This window comes from Daktulosphaira vitifoliae, unplaced genomic scaffold (genome assembly GCF_025091365.1).
Source record: "Daktulosphaira vitifoliae isolate Bord-2020 unplaced genomic scaffold, ASM2509136v1 Scaffold_3, whole genome shotgun sequence".
NCBI lineage: Eukaryota > Metazoa > Arthropoda > Insecta > Hemiptera > Phylloxeridae > Daktulosphaira > Daktulosphaira vitifoliae.
In genome coordinates, this window is record NW_026099574.1 from 44388787 (window position 1) to 44407309 (window position 18523).

Genomic DNA, 18523 nt, shown 5'->3' on the forward strand with positions numbered 1-18523 from the left:
TTGTTGATTTAAAAAAGAAGGGGCACAAATGCTGGCGTCCCATATGAGAATACAGCAAGCGGTCTGCTGCGTATAATAGGCAAATATAAGCCCGAAGTGGTCCACTTCTGAAGGGATATCGTTCATTGTTGTGCCTTTATTATTGAGTGTTATTTTATTATAACAATATTACCGTGTTTTCTTTACTTTTAGGGAACGTGCTCCTTGCTCGCATAGGATCTATTCATTTTACTGTGTATTCTCAAACGGGCCAACTTTTTTTCGAGTATCTAAATTTTTGTTAAAAAAATAATGGTCATAATACGTACAACTACAACGGTACATAATCTATAAGCGAAACCGTTTTTATGATTTACATTTCAAACACAATCATTATAACGTAGCAAAAATTTACTATTTTTAAAACAAATGATGGTCGTATAATAATAAAACCGTATGACAGTTATTTGATTGTACTTTGTGTTTCCTTTTGACTACTAGGGTAAGTTTTCCAAAAAAATGGCTTTACTTATAATCATTCTCTCATCGCAACATGCATTTTTTAAATAATTAAAAGTATGCTCGACTAAAATTTAGTCGAGTGTACATTTAATGTAGTTCAAATTAATTCACAGTGTTATTAATATGATATTTTTATAAACATTGGTAGCTAATAATTTGTAAAACGTTTCATTGATGGACAATTTTTTTTATGATATAAACATACAAATAACATATTAACATATTTTTGTGAATTTAAATCACAGCAAGTTTTTTTTAAGCACAGTTTAAATTTATCTCCTAACAGTTTTGCCATTAAAGGTATTATAAGTGTCAAAATTATTATTTCCTGTGCAAGTTTATCTAACCACATGTACATATATAATTAGTTAATAATGAACGCATCTGTAGTTTTATGACTACTGATACTGTTAAAAAATATATGTCAAGTTATAAAGTGGGTAAAACCGAAGGGTAAACTTCTCCGAGATTTTACGTCAAAGGGGTTAATATTTCAAGGGTCGTTACTTAACACTTCAGTATAGTGTCCTTATGTGCTAAATTGTGGTTAATTCGCGTGCGGTTAATTGAACAATGAATATGATGAATTTCCGTTTGTGAAAATAAATATTAGGATTAAATAATACCAAAATGGAGAGTGGATTCATTACACAACAATCTTTTTATACGAAATAAATAATGTTATAAATGTACACACGAAAGGTTTTAAGCATTCAAATTTGATCTAGTAATCCACAAATCTTTTCTTATACTTCAGCGCTGCATTGAAAAATATGATATAATTTTAAATACAGTTATATAATAATAATTATTTCAATGCAGTGATTGCATAAAGCGTTTTCCTAGGAAGCTTAATTCGGACTAATCATATTTTTTTCTGGTTGATAATATCAACTTAAAAACCGTAATAACACACCATAACTTCAATTGTTGCACACATAAGTATGAATTGGAAAAACTAAGAACAGCCATCTCGTATAGAAGTCTGTCTCATATTTCTGTCAAGTCTGCATACAGTGTACACAATTTGATAAAAAAATATTTAGCTTACTTTATTTGTCCATTGGAACTACTAATAAAAGCGTTCGATAAAAGTTTAGCTATTGAAAAGGCAACTTTTTCAAAAATCAACTGTGATTATCAAATGGTTTTATTTAAAAAGTACAAGCGGACTGTCCGCCCCGTGAGTTGCGTTTGTGACACAGATCAATACATAAAACTACTAAAATGTGTACATTCGAGTGCAAAATTAATAGATGAAGAATATGTTTATAAATGTGTTGACTCGACAGCGCATGCAAACCACCGCCGTTACACTTTTTATCGTTTCTAACCCAATGCCTACTAAGAATTAGTCTCAGGGCGTGCCGGACGGTTCTCCGCGGGTCTCTTACTCTGCAAATTAACGTTTGTGCTGTGCCGTCCACAACAATGCTGTTAAATAATAAGTCCATTCCGCCCCTCCTGAAGGTTTTTTAAATAATTACACTCTTTACTGCACGTTCAGTCCCTACTCGCGGCCGGTCCACAGTCGTTACTTTATTGTTATTATTATTATTTTTATTGCACCGATTGTCCCGAGGTATTGATCTGAATTTGATCGCATTTGAAACCGCTCTAATGCTCTCGCGACGTGCCCTGTTTTTTATACGGTTCAACATTAGCGTAACGTGTCAATAACCGCCCGTCGTTTTGCACACATACATTTTTTTCCGACGTACAAAACTTCCTAAGGCTTTGCACTGTTTGATGGACTGAATTGAAATAACACGTAACAAACATTACAAAAGTCTACATAAAAAAAAAACAGTAACACTCATTAGATTAATAAAGAGAAAATGTAGTGGTTGAAATCACTTTCATAGTATAAAATAATTGGATACAATATCTAAGATTATGAAGATGAAACAAAATTTAGTCGTCCGGCCATAGTTACATTCGCCGTTTTTTCTTAATTTTTGTGTTACTTTATTTTTTACGTGCACTTTCTTTTTTATACCACACAATATTCGATTATATGGTATAAAATGTTAACAGATTTTTACAGAATATTTATAAACACATCACAATATCATCGAATACGATTTAGTTTCTCCATTCCAATTAAATACTACCCAAACCGTTCTGGAATATACCTGACAATAAAAATGTAATTCTATACATTAAAACCAATTAAAATCTAATGCAAACAACAAATACAACTCAACAAAATCCATAATAAGACTTGTATATAAACATTTATTAATGTGTTTTTTTAATTTTCCACTTACTTACAAATGTCAATGCTTAAATATTGATATTTAATATTAATTAATTTATATTACTTATTATTTGATTGGGATTACAAGAAATTAAAATTTAATGAAGTTTCATATCAATTAGGATATACAACTTCAATTTATTTTTTATTTTAATGTTGGTTTTAACTAAGATTATTTTAGTGCTTTGCAAATTAAAGTCCTAAAACAGTTTATTAGAATTTCAACACTCAGCAAGCAAATAAATCACTATATTTTTTTAATGATTTTTCATTGGGCTACTTTTTTGTTGTTACACACACCTCATAAATAGAATTAGTATATTATAAGTGTATTTTGTATAAAAACGAGGCGTGGAATTTATAGGATTATAGCGAAAAATTTACCTTCTTTTTAAATGTATAATTCAAAACTAACATCAATGTTAAATAATCCGAAAGAAATTTTGCGAGAGATTAATTTAATTTCTCCTCTATGTAAAAAAAAAAACATTAATATAACAATTTCCAGATTGCGCTTCTGAGAAGTTAAATTATTTTACTTGTGATCATAAAAATGTTCAAATCTGAAAATTCAGTTAACACATAAACTTTGCACACTTACGTTTTTTCATTTGAATTATTTTTGATAAATATATTTAGAGAAACAATAAACTCGAATTGATTGAGTAAATTATAAAAGTAATTGCGAATTCTTTAATACTGAGGTCCTAGTAAAGAAGAGCGTATACATTTTAAATTTAACTTCTCTAGTAATCAATTTTTTTTTTTTGTTATAACACTACTAAGAAGAGCCCATCATTTATATAGCATTAGTAGGATTCTCCTATTGTTTCTGCTAAGCAGAATATATGTATTGTAGTACAGCTTAAGCTGAAGACCGCACATACTATTTTATTCATTTCGTTTTAATTATGTACTTCTCGTGTGAAAATATTAATATAGATTGTTACTTTCACAGTAAATGTACGATAATTATATTAATTTATCTCAACTTGTTTTAAGTTTCATTAAAGAACGCACTTAAAATAAATTTATACCGCCATTTTAGTAACTATGATATCATGAACCTTACGGACAAAAGATGATATGCCAAAAGAATTTTCACACACTTTCACGCAAATATATTTTTATAAAGTATATTATATATAATGATTGTACGAATATTTGCAACAACAGCTAAACAATTAGATTTATATTACTTTTATTTTACACAATATTTACATAAAACAGAAATGTATAAAATGTATTGTTTCATTTCTTTAACAATTAAAATCTAAATATATTATTTAACATAGAATAATAAATAATAACATTGAGAATTATTATTACTTTAACTTTCAAGATTTTTCGCATGTAATACAAATTTATCGAATAAAAAAATGGAATAATAATTTTCCTTGCAATTGTTTGTCACTATTAAAATCATAATTATACATTTTCGTTTTATTAGTCCGATACAACCGAAAATAGTAGAACGTTCATATCTATTTCAGTTGTTCATTTTGAAAAGACATAGTTTTTTTTCAATTGTTATCATTATAATTAATGTAAATAGTACTTTAAATTGAAATATAATAAAAATTGGTTCTTTTGTTAAAAACTAATACTTTTGTAATTTTTGAAAATTCTCAGGGTATTATTTCAGAGACAAAAAAAAAAATGAAACGTTCAACTATCTAATTAATTAATAAATCTAAAAAGTAACTTTTATTAACAGCTTACATTTGATCAAAAGTAAGAGTAACCATTTCAGTCAACTATTTCAGTTTTGATAGGATCGCTAGGCGTAGTAAACTGTTGCGGCGGAGGAGTTGGTGTCCGATTCCGATCAACGATTACACCTGACCAAGGACCTATCATCCTTTGAAGACCCAAAGTCTGCCGAAAAGCTTGTAGCCGATGAGCGGCTTGTAACTGTTGCTCATAGTACCGCTGCAATAAACTTGGTTCCCAAGTCCTCGTTTCTTCATCTTCGTCACTACTGCCGGTGGTTGTTTTTTGTTTTTTAGGAGGATCCGGCGCGAGTAAAGAGGCCACATCAAATTGTCTCTTTTGCGACCTGGCCGTGGTAGGGGCTGATTGCATCGGTTGGGGTTGAAAAAAGAAAGGTGGCGGCACTACGGGCGGCGGTGACGGCCACATGGCCGGCGACAACGCGGCTACGGAAGGTGACGGCGGTGGAGGTGGACTGGGCGAGTCGTTACCATCATCGTCCACGGACAAACCCATGTGCCGACGGACTTTGCGTTGGGCTTTCCGTCGCCTGAAGTCTCCTTTCTTGAAGTCGTCTACGTTGGCTGGATGAATGGCCCAGTAGTGGCCCTTGCCGTTAGCGCTCCTACCAGCTTTGACGAAACAGTCGTTCAACGACAAATTGTGTCTTATGGAGTTTCTCCAACCCGGTCCTCTGGTGCGGAAGTACGGGTAATTGTCTAGTATGTACTGGTAGATATCAGACAGCACGAGTTTGCCTTCGGACGATTGTAATATGGCCATGGCGATGAGCCCGATGTAACTATGTTGTGGCTTAGGCTCGTCCGGATTCTGACCGCCCGGATGGAATAGAGTTACCGGAAACCTGGGAGGATATAGTCCGGTAGCCGCGGTCGGATACACGGGGCAGACGGCACCCCATCCACTAGCAGATAGGCGAAGCCGTTCGGCTTGCAACGCGTAGTTGTACAAATGTAAACGGTAACGGTTCAGGCTGGCCTGCGAGTTAGGCTCCGAGCCGTCGTCGGTGGGCCTGCTACACATGTCGGCGGTACGAGCGCGAATGAACCGTTGATGAAATGTCCGTAGAGTAGGTACAACGGTCCCCCGGTGTACGCCTACGAGTCGCGCCCCACCACCAGTGCGCGTCCGCGGTACAACAACAAATACACAAACATTGTAGCGGCGGTGTACGTGCGTAAATACAAATTTGTTTTATTTTTATTTTCTATGTGTACCGTTTACATTTTGTTTCGATTTCTCGTACGCCTCTTCCTCTCACCGTGTTTCAATCGGTTCCCTTCCATGACTTGTCCCGTCCGGCCGGACAGGCTACGAGTATGCGCGAACAATTGTGAATGTCTATACGTGTTTGTATGTATAGAGTGCCTACATGAATTGTATGTGTGCGTGTGCAAAAGAAAACACTGGTAAACGCATTATTTGCCGGGAGACTTTTGGGCGTGACGCTATACGAGCTCTGCGATTGGGTCGGCCGAGAACCGCCCCCGGTTCCGCTGCGCTGTTCGTGCTCCGTACACCAGTGAGTACCACGCGGGTTAGCCCATTTTTCGGTTCAACACCGTTGGACGCGACAGAACGCAAGCGGTGGTAGTAACCGGGCGAGGAATTGAGGGTAAGAGGTAGTTATAGAAGGTTTTCAGACAGATTTTACATAATATTATAAGGTAAATAAACGACACCGTAACTATGATGACATCGAAGTCTGGATGAAAATTGTGTAATTATTAGGTAGAGAGTTGAAAATATTTTTAAAAAAGGGTATGAAAATCGCTTAAAAATTTAAATCGTATATGTTTTAATTGTGTCATTTTTAATATACGAATAACGATCAACGGTTATTAAGCGTATAGATCAGAGATTTCTTAATGTTATGTTCGACGTTAATATAAATCTGACCTTTCGGTGAATCGATTTGTGCGACTGATTTTGGTTTTATTTTGCCATCGTAAATATTTAAATTTGTCATGGAGTTTTATAAAAATATATATTTGCAATAAAACTGTTGACCATTTGTCATTACAATAGTACTGTAATAATTGCGATATTACTAAAATCCAAAAAAATATAGTTAACACTTAAAGTAGAGATAATATAGAATAAAAGCTACAAATATATACTAAGTAAAAAACTGCTCATATGTATCTCGTCAAATATACAATCATCACCGACGCTAAAAAATACATATTTTGTAGTGGAAAAACATCAAATAGTGTTATAATTTACTTTTAATAAATGACTTACAGTAAAATCAACATATATATATATTTAAAAAATTCATGATCATGTATTTGTTATTTATATTATAATTATGATTATATATGATTTTGAATTAGAACGCAATCACGAGTAAAGATCAAACAAAATTAAAAAATAATCATGAATTCAACTTATTAGGATTTGGCCCTTTCTTAGTTTAAAAAATCAACGTTCTACATAATAGTTATATTATTTAGAATAAATATAATAATAGCAATAAATATTCAAATAATTAAGAGACTGTAAAAATTATTTTACTATAGGAGAAGATTATAGCAAATTTGAAATAATATAAAAAAATAACTAATTTTTAAATTATAAGCTTAAAATAATATATGTATATAAATTTTATCTACTAAATAAATGAGCATATAAAATAATGGTAATAATTTATTTATTAAAATTTATCAATTGTAAAGCTTGTTTTATCATAAATTAACTCGATTTTATATACTATTATTGAAGTTTATTTTAGCTTCGAAACGAAGCTGAGAAGATATTAATTTTACTATGATGTGTTTTTTTTTTTGAGCTCTCACCTGACCGATTTCTTTCACCGATACGTTAAAAGATCACAAATCGTATCTAATTGAAGTCATTGCCCTTAAAAATTGATAAAAATTTCCCCTGTTCCCTGTAAATCCCCCCCAAAAAATTACAATTTTTAAAATCGATAAATTTTGACATATATTTCATTTGATTTTCTTAAAACTACCATAAATTTTTAAAAACGAATAAATCAAAATAATTTTCTTCTAAGATACCTTAGATATTTCTCTATCATTTTATATAAATTGTTTGATAACTTGACACTTTGCCTGCCTACAAAGGTGGATTCAAAATAGCAAATTTTTCATAAAAGTCAATTTTTCAACTTAACTTTTGAAAATGTTCCGGAAACACTGCGCCCTTTAAACATATGTTAAATTAAAGCTTATGTTACACACTATTAATTAAAAAAAAAATTGTTATGATGAATTATCTTGTACATACCTCTATTGGCTGCCGTAGTTAAAAACATACTATTTTTGTGTTAAAATTTTCGATTTTATATTTTCTACTTAAAAATGGCTATAACTATTTGAAAAATGTATGGTTCAACACAAATTTTTGTTTCTAAATACTTTATATATTTCTGTTTTATTCGACATGCATTTTTTTAAATCAGGCAAATTCCCCTTGTACAACGGGCGTCAAACCTTAAATATACCTGTAAAAAGTAGAACTGTATCGATTTAACTTTTGAAAAAGTTCATCTAATACTGCGTCTTTTAAATATATGTTAAATTAAAGCTTACATTATGTATTGAAAAAAAAAATTTGTCCTGACTACCTATTTTTTATGTGGAAATAGCCGTCGAAGTCGAATAAATTTATTAAATATTTATTCATATATTACACTTAAATATCATAAAATATGTAATCAAGATATAAATAAGAAAATAGGAGTTCATTTGGCTTATGAAATAATTCATCAATATTTTAAAATTAAACACTATCTACAGATTTGCATCGAAGCGTTTCTTGTGATAGTGACTTTATTCATTGTCAAATATCATCTGTACTTGTGCCAAATGTACCACAAACCCATTTTGCTATGGGTCTTGGTGAATAGAATCCCTATGATAAAAATAATTATATAATAGAGATGTATTTTAGAAGAGGTTACAAAAAAAAATTCTTACACATATCCTCGACAAAACTCTATGGATATCAATGAACTTATGTTCTATTTTCTTGTTACATCACAAGATTTAAGTTTTAGTATGTCTTTAACCAATACCAGACTTAAAATTGAGGGTTACTTAAAAGGAAAATGAGGTAAAAATAATTGTGAACTTCCTTAATCACTTGCCCTTTATATACTCACTGCAAGATAATTTTTGTACTGGTGTTATAACAATAATCAGCAATAATTGTCTAAATAAATTGTTATTATGAAAATTAAACTACAAATATATTAAAACATATTATACAGGGTGATTGACTAACTATGCCTCACGAATTTTCTTTAAAAATATTAGTATTATCGTATATGTAATTATTTTATTTGTTATAAATCTTTGTTGAGCTACTTGACAAGAAAAATGAAGATTCAATCTTCATCCCTCAACCCTTAAATCAATATCAACTTTAGTTTTTTTTTTATTAATCTTGTTAATAATAAAAAAAAAAAATTTCTCAAAAAAAAAAAAATCAATTTTAATAAATTCTAAGCGAGATATTACTATTTAAAGTTTAGGGGATTTAACAAATAAAACAGTAGTCGGGTAAATATAGTATCGTTATAATTTAGTGTACCGATAAGAAGTGGTAGCGCTTATCGATTTACGATCCATAACGTTCTCGTCTGTAATGATTTTTTCTTAATAAACCCTAAACTTTAGAGAGCCGTGGAGCGCTTAATATTTAATAAAATAAAATATTTTTTTTACAAAACATTTTTTTTTTATTAAACTAAATCTAATGGTATAAAAAAAAAATAGTGTTGCCATTTGAAAATATGAAGTTGACACTATTTTTAAGCAAAAGGGATGGTGGTAAAAATTTAAATTTTCTCGTGAAACAGCTCATCAAAGATCCATAATGATAAAAATTGTTTATAACTCTTATATTTTCAGAGATAATTCGTGAAGCATAGTTAGTCAATCACCCTGTATAAAATACTAACAAATTTGTAGGAATAATTTAGTCATAACTGTATGTAAAAACAATTCAATGTAATATGTAATAATGACTAATTATGAATTTCCTTTTAGGTAACTACTGCCGTAACTTTTACGTAATAGTTGTATTGTTTGTTTCTGAATTAATTGTTCATGAGCACCTAAGTGCTTACTCGCAAAACAAATATTTTTCAAGTAATATAAAAATGGAAACTCGCTTTGAATAGTTTAATTTTATAATTACCGCAGAAATATTTTTTAATCAAACAAATAAAAAGAATAATCTATTGACTAATGACATTATGTGAATAAAATACATACTCAATAGAACTATGAATGATTGACATTTATTGTTCGATTAAAAATAAAGATAATTAACCCAACATAACAAAAAGCACTTGAAAAAATTAGCGGATACACAAAATTTAAAAAACTAAGTTTTTGTCAAACAGATAATATCTGTTTGGCACTGAAACCAATCGGAGAAAGAGTTCAAAATATTTCTATTCATAACTACATTCCTAATTAACATGTTTAGTGAAAGTTATCTTTATAGAAAAATCAACGCTATTATTCCACTATTGATAAATTAATTTTTTATATAGTGTGATAACATATTGTGTACTGTATTTGAAGTGTTTTTCAAAATATTTAAAAGTTGTTCACTAACCACACCCAATACAACAAATCAACGTCTATATGTGTGTGTGTACAAAATAACAACATGCGCATTTTACGGTACAGCCAAAACGACAGACCGACAACAATAATGGTGTTCAATGTGACAATATTGAATTTGAAAGCAGAGACCGCTTTTGAACCAGGCCATATGTGATGAAAAATACATAGAAGGTCACTTTTTACATTAGGAGCTGATGACGCGAGGGAGACGGTGTATAATTTGGTTATTTTTGTGTTAACACCCAATCCTGTACTTAAAAGTTAAACCCCTTTTTGTCCTGCGGTGAGCGAATAATAAAAGAACAAAAAAAAACAAATAGACTTTGAGTTGGGTAAAATTTCTAATGGTTACAGCAACTAAAGCTGTAAAGTAATTGACTAAATGTATTTAAAATACTTTAATGAATATTTAATACATATTTAAACTCTTTCAAAAATATTCTGTATACTTCTAATTATTATCTAATACTGTTTTGAATTAAATACTTTTTAAACTTTTCTGTTTTATAAAAAATCAATTAAAATATATTAAAATAAAATGGTTGACTAGAGTAAATTTTGACACTTGCATCGAGTTTTATCATGAAATTCGGTAACTCTAATGATAAAGGCCAGGAAATGAGGTTTTGTTTTATTTCGTATAGTTTTGAGATCGTTGAATTCCAATATTGTTACCATTTTTATGTACATTCCGATTTTATTAAAGAATAAAAGTCTTAATTTGTAATTAATTAAACTGCTAGTTTGTTTTTTTTAATATTTGGACGACCTGAGATTCGGCATAATTGAATATGACTTTCATTTTTTTTAGCATACTGAAGGGTATTATGTACCTTTACATTTATACCATTAATAAAGTGTGTATTTTAAGTTATTTAGTGCAACCAATAGTCTAAAAGAAAAAGAATTTTAAAGTGATTGAGAAAAATGTTTCAATAATTTTTCAGAAAAATATTTGAGTAGTATTTTTGGCAGCTTTAAAAAGACCAACTTTAAACAAATTAGTTCTATGTTACGACAATATCAAATCTGTATATTTATGTCATTTTTGCTTCTTGAGGCATTTTTAAGTTATATATCTCTGTACTCTTTTAATTTACATTTTTCATTCCTCTGCTAATTTTTTCCAAAATAATACATTCCCCATAACAGTGGTGGTATAACAGGGTAAAAAACTATTATGATAAAATAATTTTGGGGGCACAGCCCCAGAGCTATTTTATTTGTATAACTATATATCAACATGTGATTATGAATTATTAGATTTGCATAAATGGCTTCCTGCTTTATAAGCCATTTGGTTAATAAGCCCAAACGTTTTATTTATTTTAGAATAACAGCCCGTTGAATTTACCTACATATAATTCATAATTAAGGCTTAAAATCGAACCTCTCAAATTTATGAGATTAAAAATTTGTTCATATTATACTACGCTCAATAACTTATCGTGTATAAAATTTCCAAAATATAATATATATTAAATAAAATTGTACAAAGATGTTGAAAGGGGTCTATCCCCTTAATCCCCGCCTATTTGACTGCTAGTGCCCCTTAATATTGTACAGTTAAACATTAAGCTTATCGGTCTATATTGGTGTAATTAACAGTGAAGAAGGGTCATAGGAGACAACAAGAAAAGAGAGCATCTTTCCACTTATTTTGAGCCTCTTCGACTGGTTATGTAGTTAGCATTAAATTAAATTTTAGTTTATGTTTAGTTAAAATATTAATATGTTAATTTAAGCTACCTTTAAACACATTTCTAAAAAAATGATTTCCCTAAAATTAACTGGCCCGTTGCACAAGTTGTTAGCTTTATTGACTGAAAACGAGTTTATCATGACTTGGAAACATCAAAAGAATAATTTATTATACCCTTTCCCGTATAATTATCTTTACGAGAATGAGTGGTGCTAAGTTAGGATAAACTTTAGAATAAACAATGTACAACTGGAGCGAAAATTACCTCCAATAAAAATTGAGTATAACAGTGATGCTTCGCGTTTGGAATAATAAATAATCCGACAAAGATGCTCATGAATATGCATAGAATTAGTCGGAGACGATAGAAATCTCAAGTATAAGTATTGTGCAAACCACAACTACAATCATCCCGTTTCTAAAGTTTCCCCGTTTTAAACTGTATTTATTTATGTTTAACTGTGCTGAATAATTTCACTAAACAGTTTAACAAAAACCCTTTTCATCAGAATTTGTAATTAATTACATGAGTAGGATAAAAATATAAACTAACCGGATCCTTTGGAAAAAAACCGAAAATTGCGCACAATTTTTAATAGCTATTATTTTTACCAACGATAGATAAATATGCAACCAAATAGTATCATAATTCATAATCAGAATTAGCTTTTTAGATAAAAAAATATCCGACCGTCAATATCTTAAAGTTGAATTTACTTGATACATTTCTGTATGAAGATTGGTCGCGGTTAGTTTGAATAACTGCAGAATTTATTTCCATATAACTTGTAATTTTAGACGATTATTTTGGCGAATGGTCGCGACAGCCTCGGGGGGTGTTGGCAGAGACGTTTAATAAAATCTTCTATAACAAGACCGATTTCGATCGATTTATCACAAACGAGGCGGCAAATTATTATTATTGTCAGTGGTAACACGAACCGCAGTACGTTTCGTCGTAATAACTTAATAATAAAAATCGGTAAAATCCGATCCTCACAGGGTGAAGCTGAGCCATTGTGTAGTGCTTGTATACAGTAGCATATACATCACAGTGCGCAATCGGGGAGGCTTATTTCTGTTGTCAATCGATTAAAAAAATAATAATAGCAATAAAATGAATGATTCCACATGTAAGTGGGTTCTCTGGTTACATCTTTGTCGTTCGTAGTGGTTTTAGAAGCTACTGCTAAGGTCTAATACAAAGGTGTTATTTTATTTGTACATTAAGGTCGCAGGCAGTAGACGAATCGCACCCTCTTATTATTTATCGTTTCGCAGTAATAAAATCGTGTAACTTTATATGAAACGTTTTAAGTAAAATTGTTAAACTGAGAATAAAATGCAATGTTGTGACTGATTTAACACCCTAAGATAAAATACATTATTGCGTGTTCTGTATACGATAATATACAGTCACTAACTCGCTGGAAAATTTTACTGTCTTACAACACAATTGCACTGTACAATTTTTGTTATAATCGTCTGTAATAATTGTTTTCGGCGTAATAGTCTAATCAATAAGTATTTGAAGAGTAGGAAAAACAGAGGTCTGAACTGAAGTTATATGTAAGTAAGCGTGTAACCAAAAAGGGTTTGTGTTATTTTGTATGTAACATTATTGATGGGGAGAAAGGCAGGTCAAAAGAGTATCCCCGTGGTAATGTTTATGTAGCAGTGCAGGGTTATAATATGATGATAATGATAATAACGACGTTGACTACTACATTCATAAGGGCAGTGAAAGGTTTTATTATTATTTTTTTGGTTAGCAAATCGGCTTAGCTCTTCTTGTGTGTGTGTGCGCCTCGAAAAATTAATCATTGATATCGTATTATTTTGCAACAGCGTTATGCGTATAAAAGGCTTTATTTTTACACAAAAGCTTCCTTTAGTGACAGAAAGGAAACCTTTGCGTGATTTCACATAGGATTTCAGCTTTTGCTGGTTAACTCCCAAGTTATATACACACAGCAGTACACGCAATCGAAAAGGAAGGGTAACTTCAGTAATAGGGCGGGTGTTAAGCCCCAAGTTTATCCGCATGCGCTTTAATTAATTAAAAAATATGTATAGGTATACATAAACGAGTAGTTTACGCTTTACACCTATACATATAGAAGTGTACTTTAATAGTAATGATAATAATTAAATAGAATATGTCGTAAGTAATAATCCCAGAAGCCTTACACAGAGAACGTAAATACACATAGTTTTTGTTATCTTACACAAAGTAATAAACATTGTCATAACGTACCTTTGATGGAGTACAATTATAAAATTGATAAATACATTCTATTTCAATGTGTATAGTGTTATTAGTCAATAAATAATACACGAATTCTCCGAATAAAATATAGTTTCAACTAATTGAAACTCTAAAACATAATTATGCTTATAAGTCGTCTAACTCAATATTTTTTAGTATTGCTTCTAGAAATAAAAACGTTAAAATGATAAAGTATTACGTGAAAATTTATTTCAACACAAAACATTATACTCAATGTTTACAATTTAACTTTATTTTTCATTAAGTTTACAAATAACTATTGATATCCTAATGTGGTTAATTACCACATAATGGTTATCCCATTAAAAAAATAAACACTTTTCTGTCCACAAATAAGTATTAAAAATAATTAGTACAAAAAAAAAAAACCAGACGACATCAGTTGCCGAATATCAACGAAGTATCAGCAATGAAAAACAATTTTTCAATCATACATTAAAGTACTAAGGCAATAGTAGCTGTTAAAATGATAAACAAAAAAACAGAAACAATTCAAATTAACTATCAACTATAACAAATGACAAGCAAACGGGTTAAGTTGAAAAATTTATACTTTTTATGCAAATTTTCAAAAATTCAAAAACACTTTGAAGAGGCAAAATAATCAAAATAAGTATAAACTTATAATTAATGTAAGTTAGATTTATATAAATTTTATATTTATTGATAGACTCATTACTATGGCAAACTATTATAAGGTATTTTAAAATAAATGAGAAAAGTGGTGACAGGCACAAAAAAAAATTAATAAATATACATATCATAGTAAAATTAATACCTTCTCAGTTTCGCATCGAAGCTAAAAAATATGTATAAGAGGTCTAAAGGTTTTTTTATCAAGTCTTTTGGTAGTATGGATAACGTGGGACAAAGGAGAATAGAACTGATTTATTACGTTTTTTCTGTAGTAGTAGTAATATCAAATGTTATAACATCAAAAGAAACTACATAAAGTTTAAGAACACAAATAGAAATACCAAAAGTAGATATTTTTTATACTGAATAGAAATTACAGTTGCTATTTTTTGGAAACAAGTAGAGGCTTCTATATAAAATAGCTATCTAATACTACTTTAATCATAAGTTCTCTAAATATGTCACTCCCTTTAAGATTTTGCACTAGCGGCTGTATGTTTGGAATGTCTAGATATATTTATCCAAATAAAATAATGTTATCTTTTATCACAGTTTTATAAATTTATAAGTGGTTTCCTTAACGTCACCATAATATTTTTTAGTTATTTAGATAACATGTATCTAAATATTTTATTAATTTACAAGAAATGCTTGAATAATGCTTTGAATTTAGTTAAATTTTTCAAAAATGATAAAATGTATTAAAAACTAGATATTTTATGGGTTTTATTTTAATATTTATACGTGAGCGATTCTATAACTTTTTAAATATAAATAAACCTATATTTTAATATATATACATGGTAAATAAAATAAAATATTTATAGTAAATAAAAAATTTAAGTTTGTTAAATTTTAACAAAGAATACTTAAACTCTGTATTCAGAGTTTTCTAAAAGTAAGGAAATAGGTAAATTTTTAAAAACACTGAGAACATTAGAATCCATTTCCTTACATATTGAACACGGTTATACTTCAAGGTAAGAAAAAAAACAGAATAGGAAAATCATTTTATGACACTCAAAAATAATTTTCATTTGAAAAAATTTCAGCATAAACACTACAGGTATATAATATAATTTTATAATATTACCGACCATTTAGTACTAGTTATTGTTATAGTGTTTGTCCCCTAAAAAATTTCTTTTACTATTCAATCAGTATAAGATCTAAGTCTTAAAAAAATATCGCATCTAAACAATAACAAAAAAAAACTGCATTTTTCTGATAGACTTAAAGCTGGGATAATATTTTTTAATGCTTCAAATCACGCATTAACGTGTATTACAGTTTCTTTTTAAATAAAATCAACTAATATAACGATATTCAATACTAATTTTTATATTTTTCATATAATTTATCATCTAAGACTTCATCGCAAAACAAACATTGATGTTAAAAATAAAAATCTGATCATAACCTTAGCATCTATGAAAAATGTTTACCTGCTATCTCAGCAGGAAATTTGTTAAAGACAATAAATAGAAAAATATAAATCTCCAAACACCCATTACTGAAATGTTGATGTAAAGAGAACATCAACATTTTCATTAATCTTTTTTTACATATTTAACTTTTTTTCAAACCATTTTTATTAGGATTTTTAAGTGAAAAAAACTCAATATGTTTTTCGGCTAATATTTTTTGTTTAACAACCCTGTTAATAATACTTATAAAACTTTTATAAGTAAAAAAATATATTTCATTTTATACTTTTATGTATATATCATCGGAAGACATGATAGTTTAATATTATTTTGGTTTTATGTAAAGGTTCGATTTTGGTAATATAGAAATCTGAATTCATTTTTTTGTCATAATATTTATGTTAGAAATGCGCAAAATAATGAGACGTTGAATAAATTTCAGCACAAACTGGTAAGGAGTTATTAATTTTATTTTTCAACGATATACGATAAAAACTGTAAAACTATTCAAATATCTATTGGGGTTATTATTAAATTGTGCTCAGAGTGTTATAAAATCATATCAATTGAAGTTCGGTTTAACGTTACAGATTATTATTGCACGTATATGAGCGTCTAACATACACAAAAAATCGTTTTAGGATATATGCCTTACCATTACAAACTCCCAGGTGTACGGACATTACAGCAGATATAGACGCGGTTTAACGTTAGGATATAAAGTATATTATGGTTTTGGAGAAGTTTTCTTTCAATGCAATCAAGTCCGTTGAAAGTTTCTTGTTCATCCGGTCCCAAGAGACACAGTATTATCCCTTAATAACGCGACTACAACCAGTGATGATTTACCCAGTTATTAGATTTGTAAAACCGGCTGGATACCTTTCAATTCCTATTGATAACTCGTATCGGTATATTTTGTAATATTATTCTTTTTCGATAAAACTAATATTTTAGATTTGCAACATTATGTCACTCTTCGATCGAACATAATATTACATTTTTTTTTTTTTATACGATTTTTAAAAGTAAAAATAATGTTCAAACAATTGAGAAATACGCAACTTATTATATATTTCAATAAAAATTATTACCACAGTTTTGTTTTTCCGTGTAAATGAAAGTAACAAATTTTCATTTACGCACACCGAAAAATTGTAGTAAATTAATAACAATAATAATAACGTTCATTATGGAAATATCGCTATTATATTGAGTATAGCAATCCAACTTTAGATCCACAAAATCAACACATTCATTAAGATATTTGAACATTTTCAAGTTTAAGTACTTTATTCCTAAAAATATTTTCCATATTTACCAACTCGGTATTATCCGCTAATGACACACGAGTTGATTATTCTTCTTAAAAAGTATGTCAAACAAATTTAAATGGGAGTTCTTGTTTACAATTTATACATACACTCATTGAATGTTCTTCGACAAAATAGTTGACACTAATGAAACATATAGAAACTGTAAATATCGTGTAAGGACGTTTGAATATTTGTGAATGAAAACATCTAGTTGTAGTTGGCTTGAAGAAAAATCACAATACGATATATTTCTTAGTAATTTGACGAATATTGTTCGAAATAAAAGGATAAGATGAACACTTATGGGTAGTCTGCGAGCGTTAAACAACGTTTTGACAAAACTCATAGTGGGAGTGAACTATGTGTTAGGCGTCGATTTAGTCAATGAATGAAATGTTTTGATAATACGATTTTATTCCTTTTTCGACATGGTCAATGAAAAAATCAAACTGCACTCTAAAATTTAGTGTTATTTTCTATTTACTCTTTTAGTGGTTGTGTGCTTCTTCTTTCGAAAACCATTTACAACAACAACAACAACACATCCCGTGTGCCATCAACGAACATTCATGAGAATTAGTGCCTGTTTACGGTCTCTCGAGTCCGTCAGTGACTCTTTTATACAACTCATACAGGTGACAGGTCGATCCGGAAAGGACGTTTTATGTGCCATTGTTTGTTGGGTTCGACTACTGCTCGAGGGTTCATTCGCTAAATACCAGTAGCCGCCGGTGACAGTGTCAAGTAGCTTCCTCTCTTTATCGACACCAATTAATCTGGGTACACACTTTTTTTTGAACGCTTACGTGTGGGCGGGTACGGAATGTGCATTTAAACTAATAACGGGCATTTTTATATTTTAGGATTTCTGCACTCTGCACAACAAATATACTTTATTTGGCCACTTTATTTGAGACAGTCATCAACTCCACAAAAAGAATACTGTTTTCTATTTAGTAAAATTATTACAGTTTGTACACTACTCTGAAAAAAATCCAGTAAAATTTATAAATATATTATCAAAATACGTTCCGTAAATTTATCGTTACGC

The 18523-nt window shown here is 29.8% G+C and overlaps 1 protein-coding gene across 1 annotated transcript; it reads right to left on the reverse strand.

Annotated features, from left to right (window-relative positions):
• Nucleotides 1–3943: 3943 nt before the first annotated feature.
• Nucleotides 3944–5750, reverse strand: LOC126901787 (forkhead box protein E3). Its single transcript, XM_050678533.1, has one exon. It carries the CDS (start codon nt 5516–5518, stop codon nt 4511–4513), a length of 1008 nt encoding a protein of 335 aa, XP_050534490.1. The 5' UTR covers nt 5519–5750; the 3' UTR covers nt 3944–4510.
• Nucleotides 5751–18523: the final 12773 nt, after the last annotated feature.

Bases quoted from the DNA above. Each gene is read 5' to 3' on its own strand.
- LOC126901787 (XM_050678533.1), bottom strand. From the start codon at position 5,518: ATGTGTAGCAGGCCCACCGACGACGGCTCGGAGCCTAACTCGCAGGCC.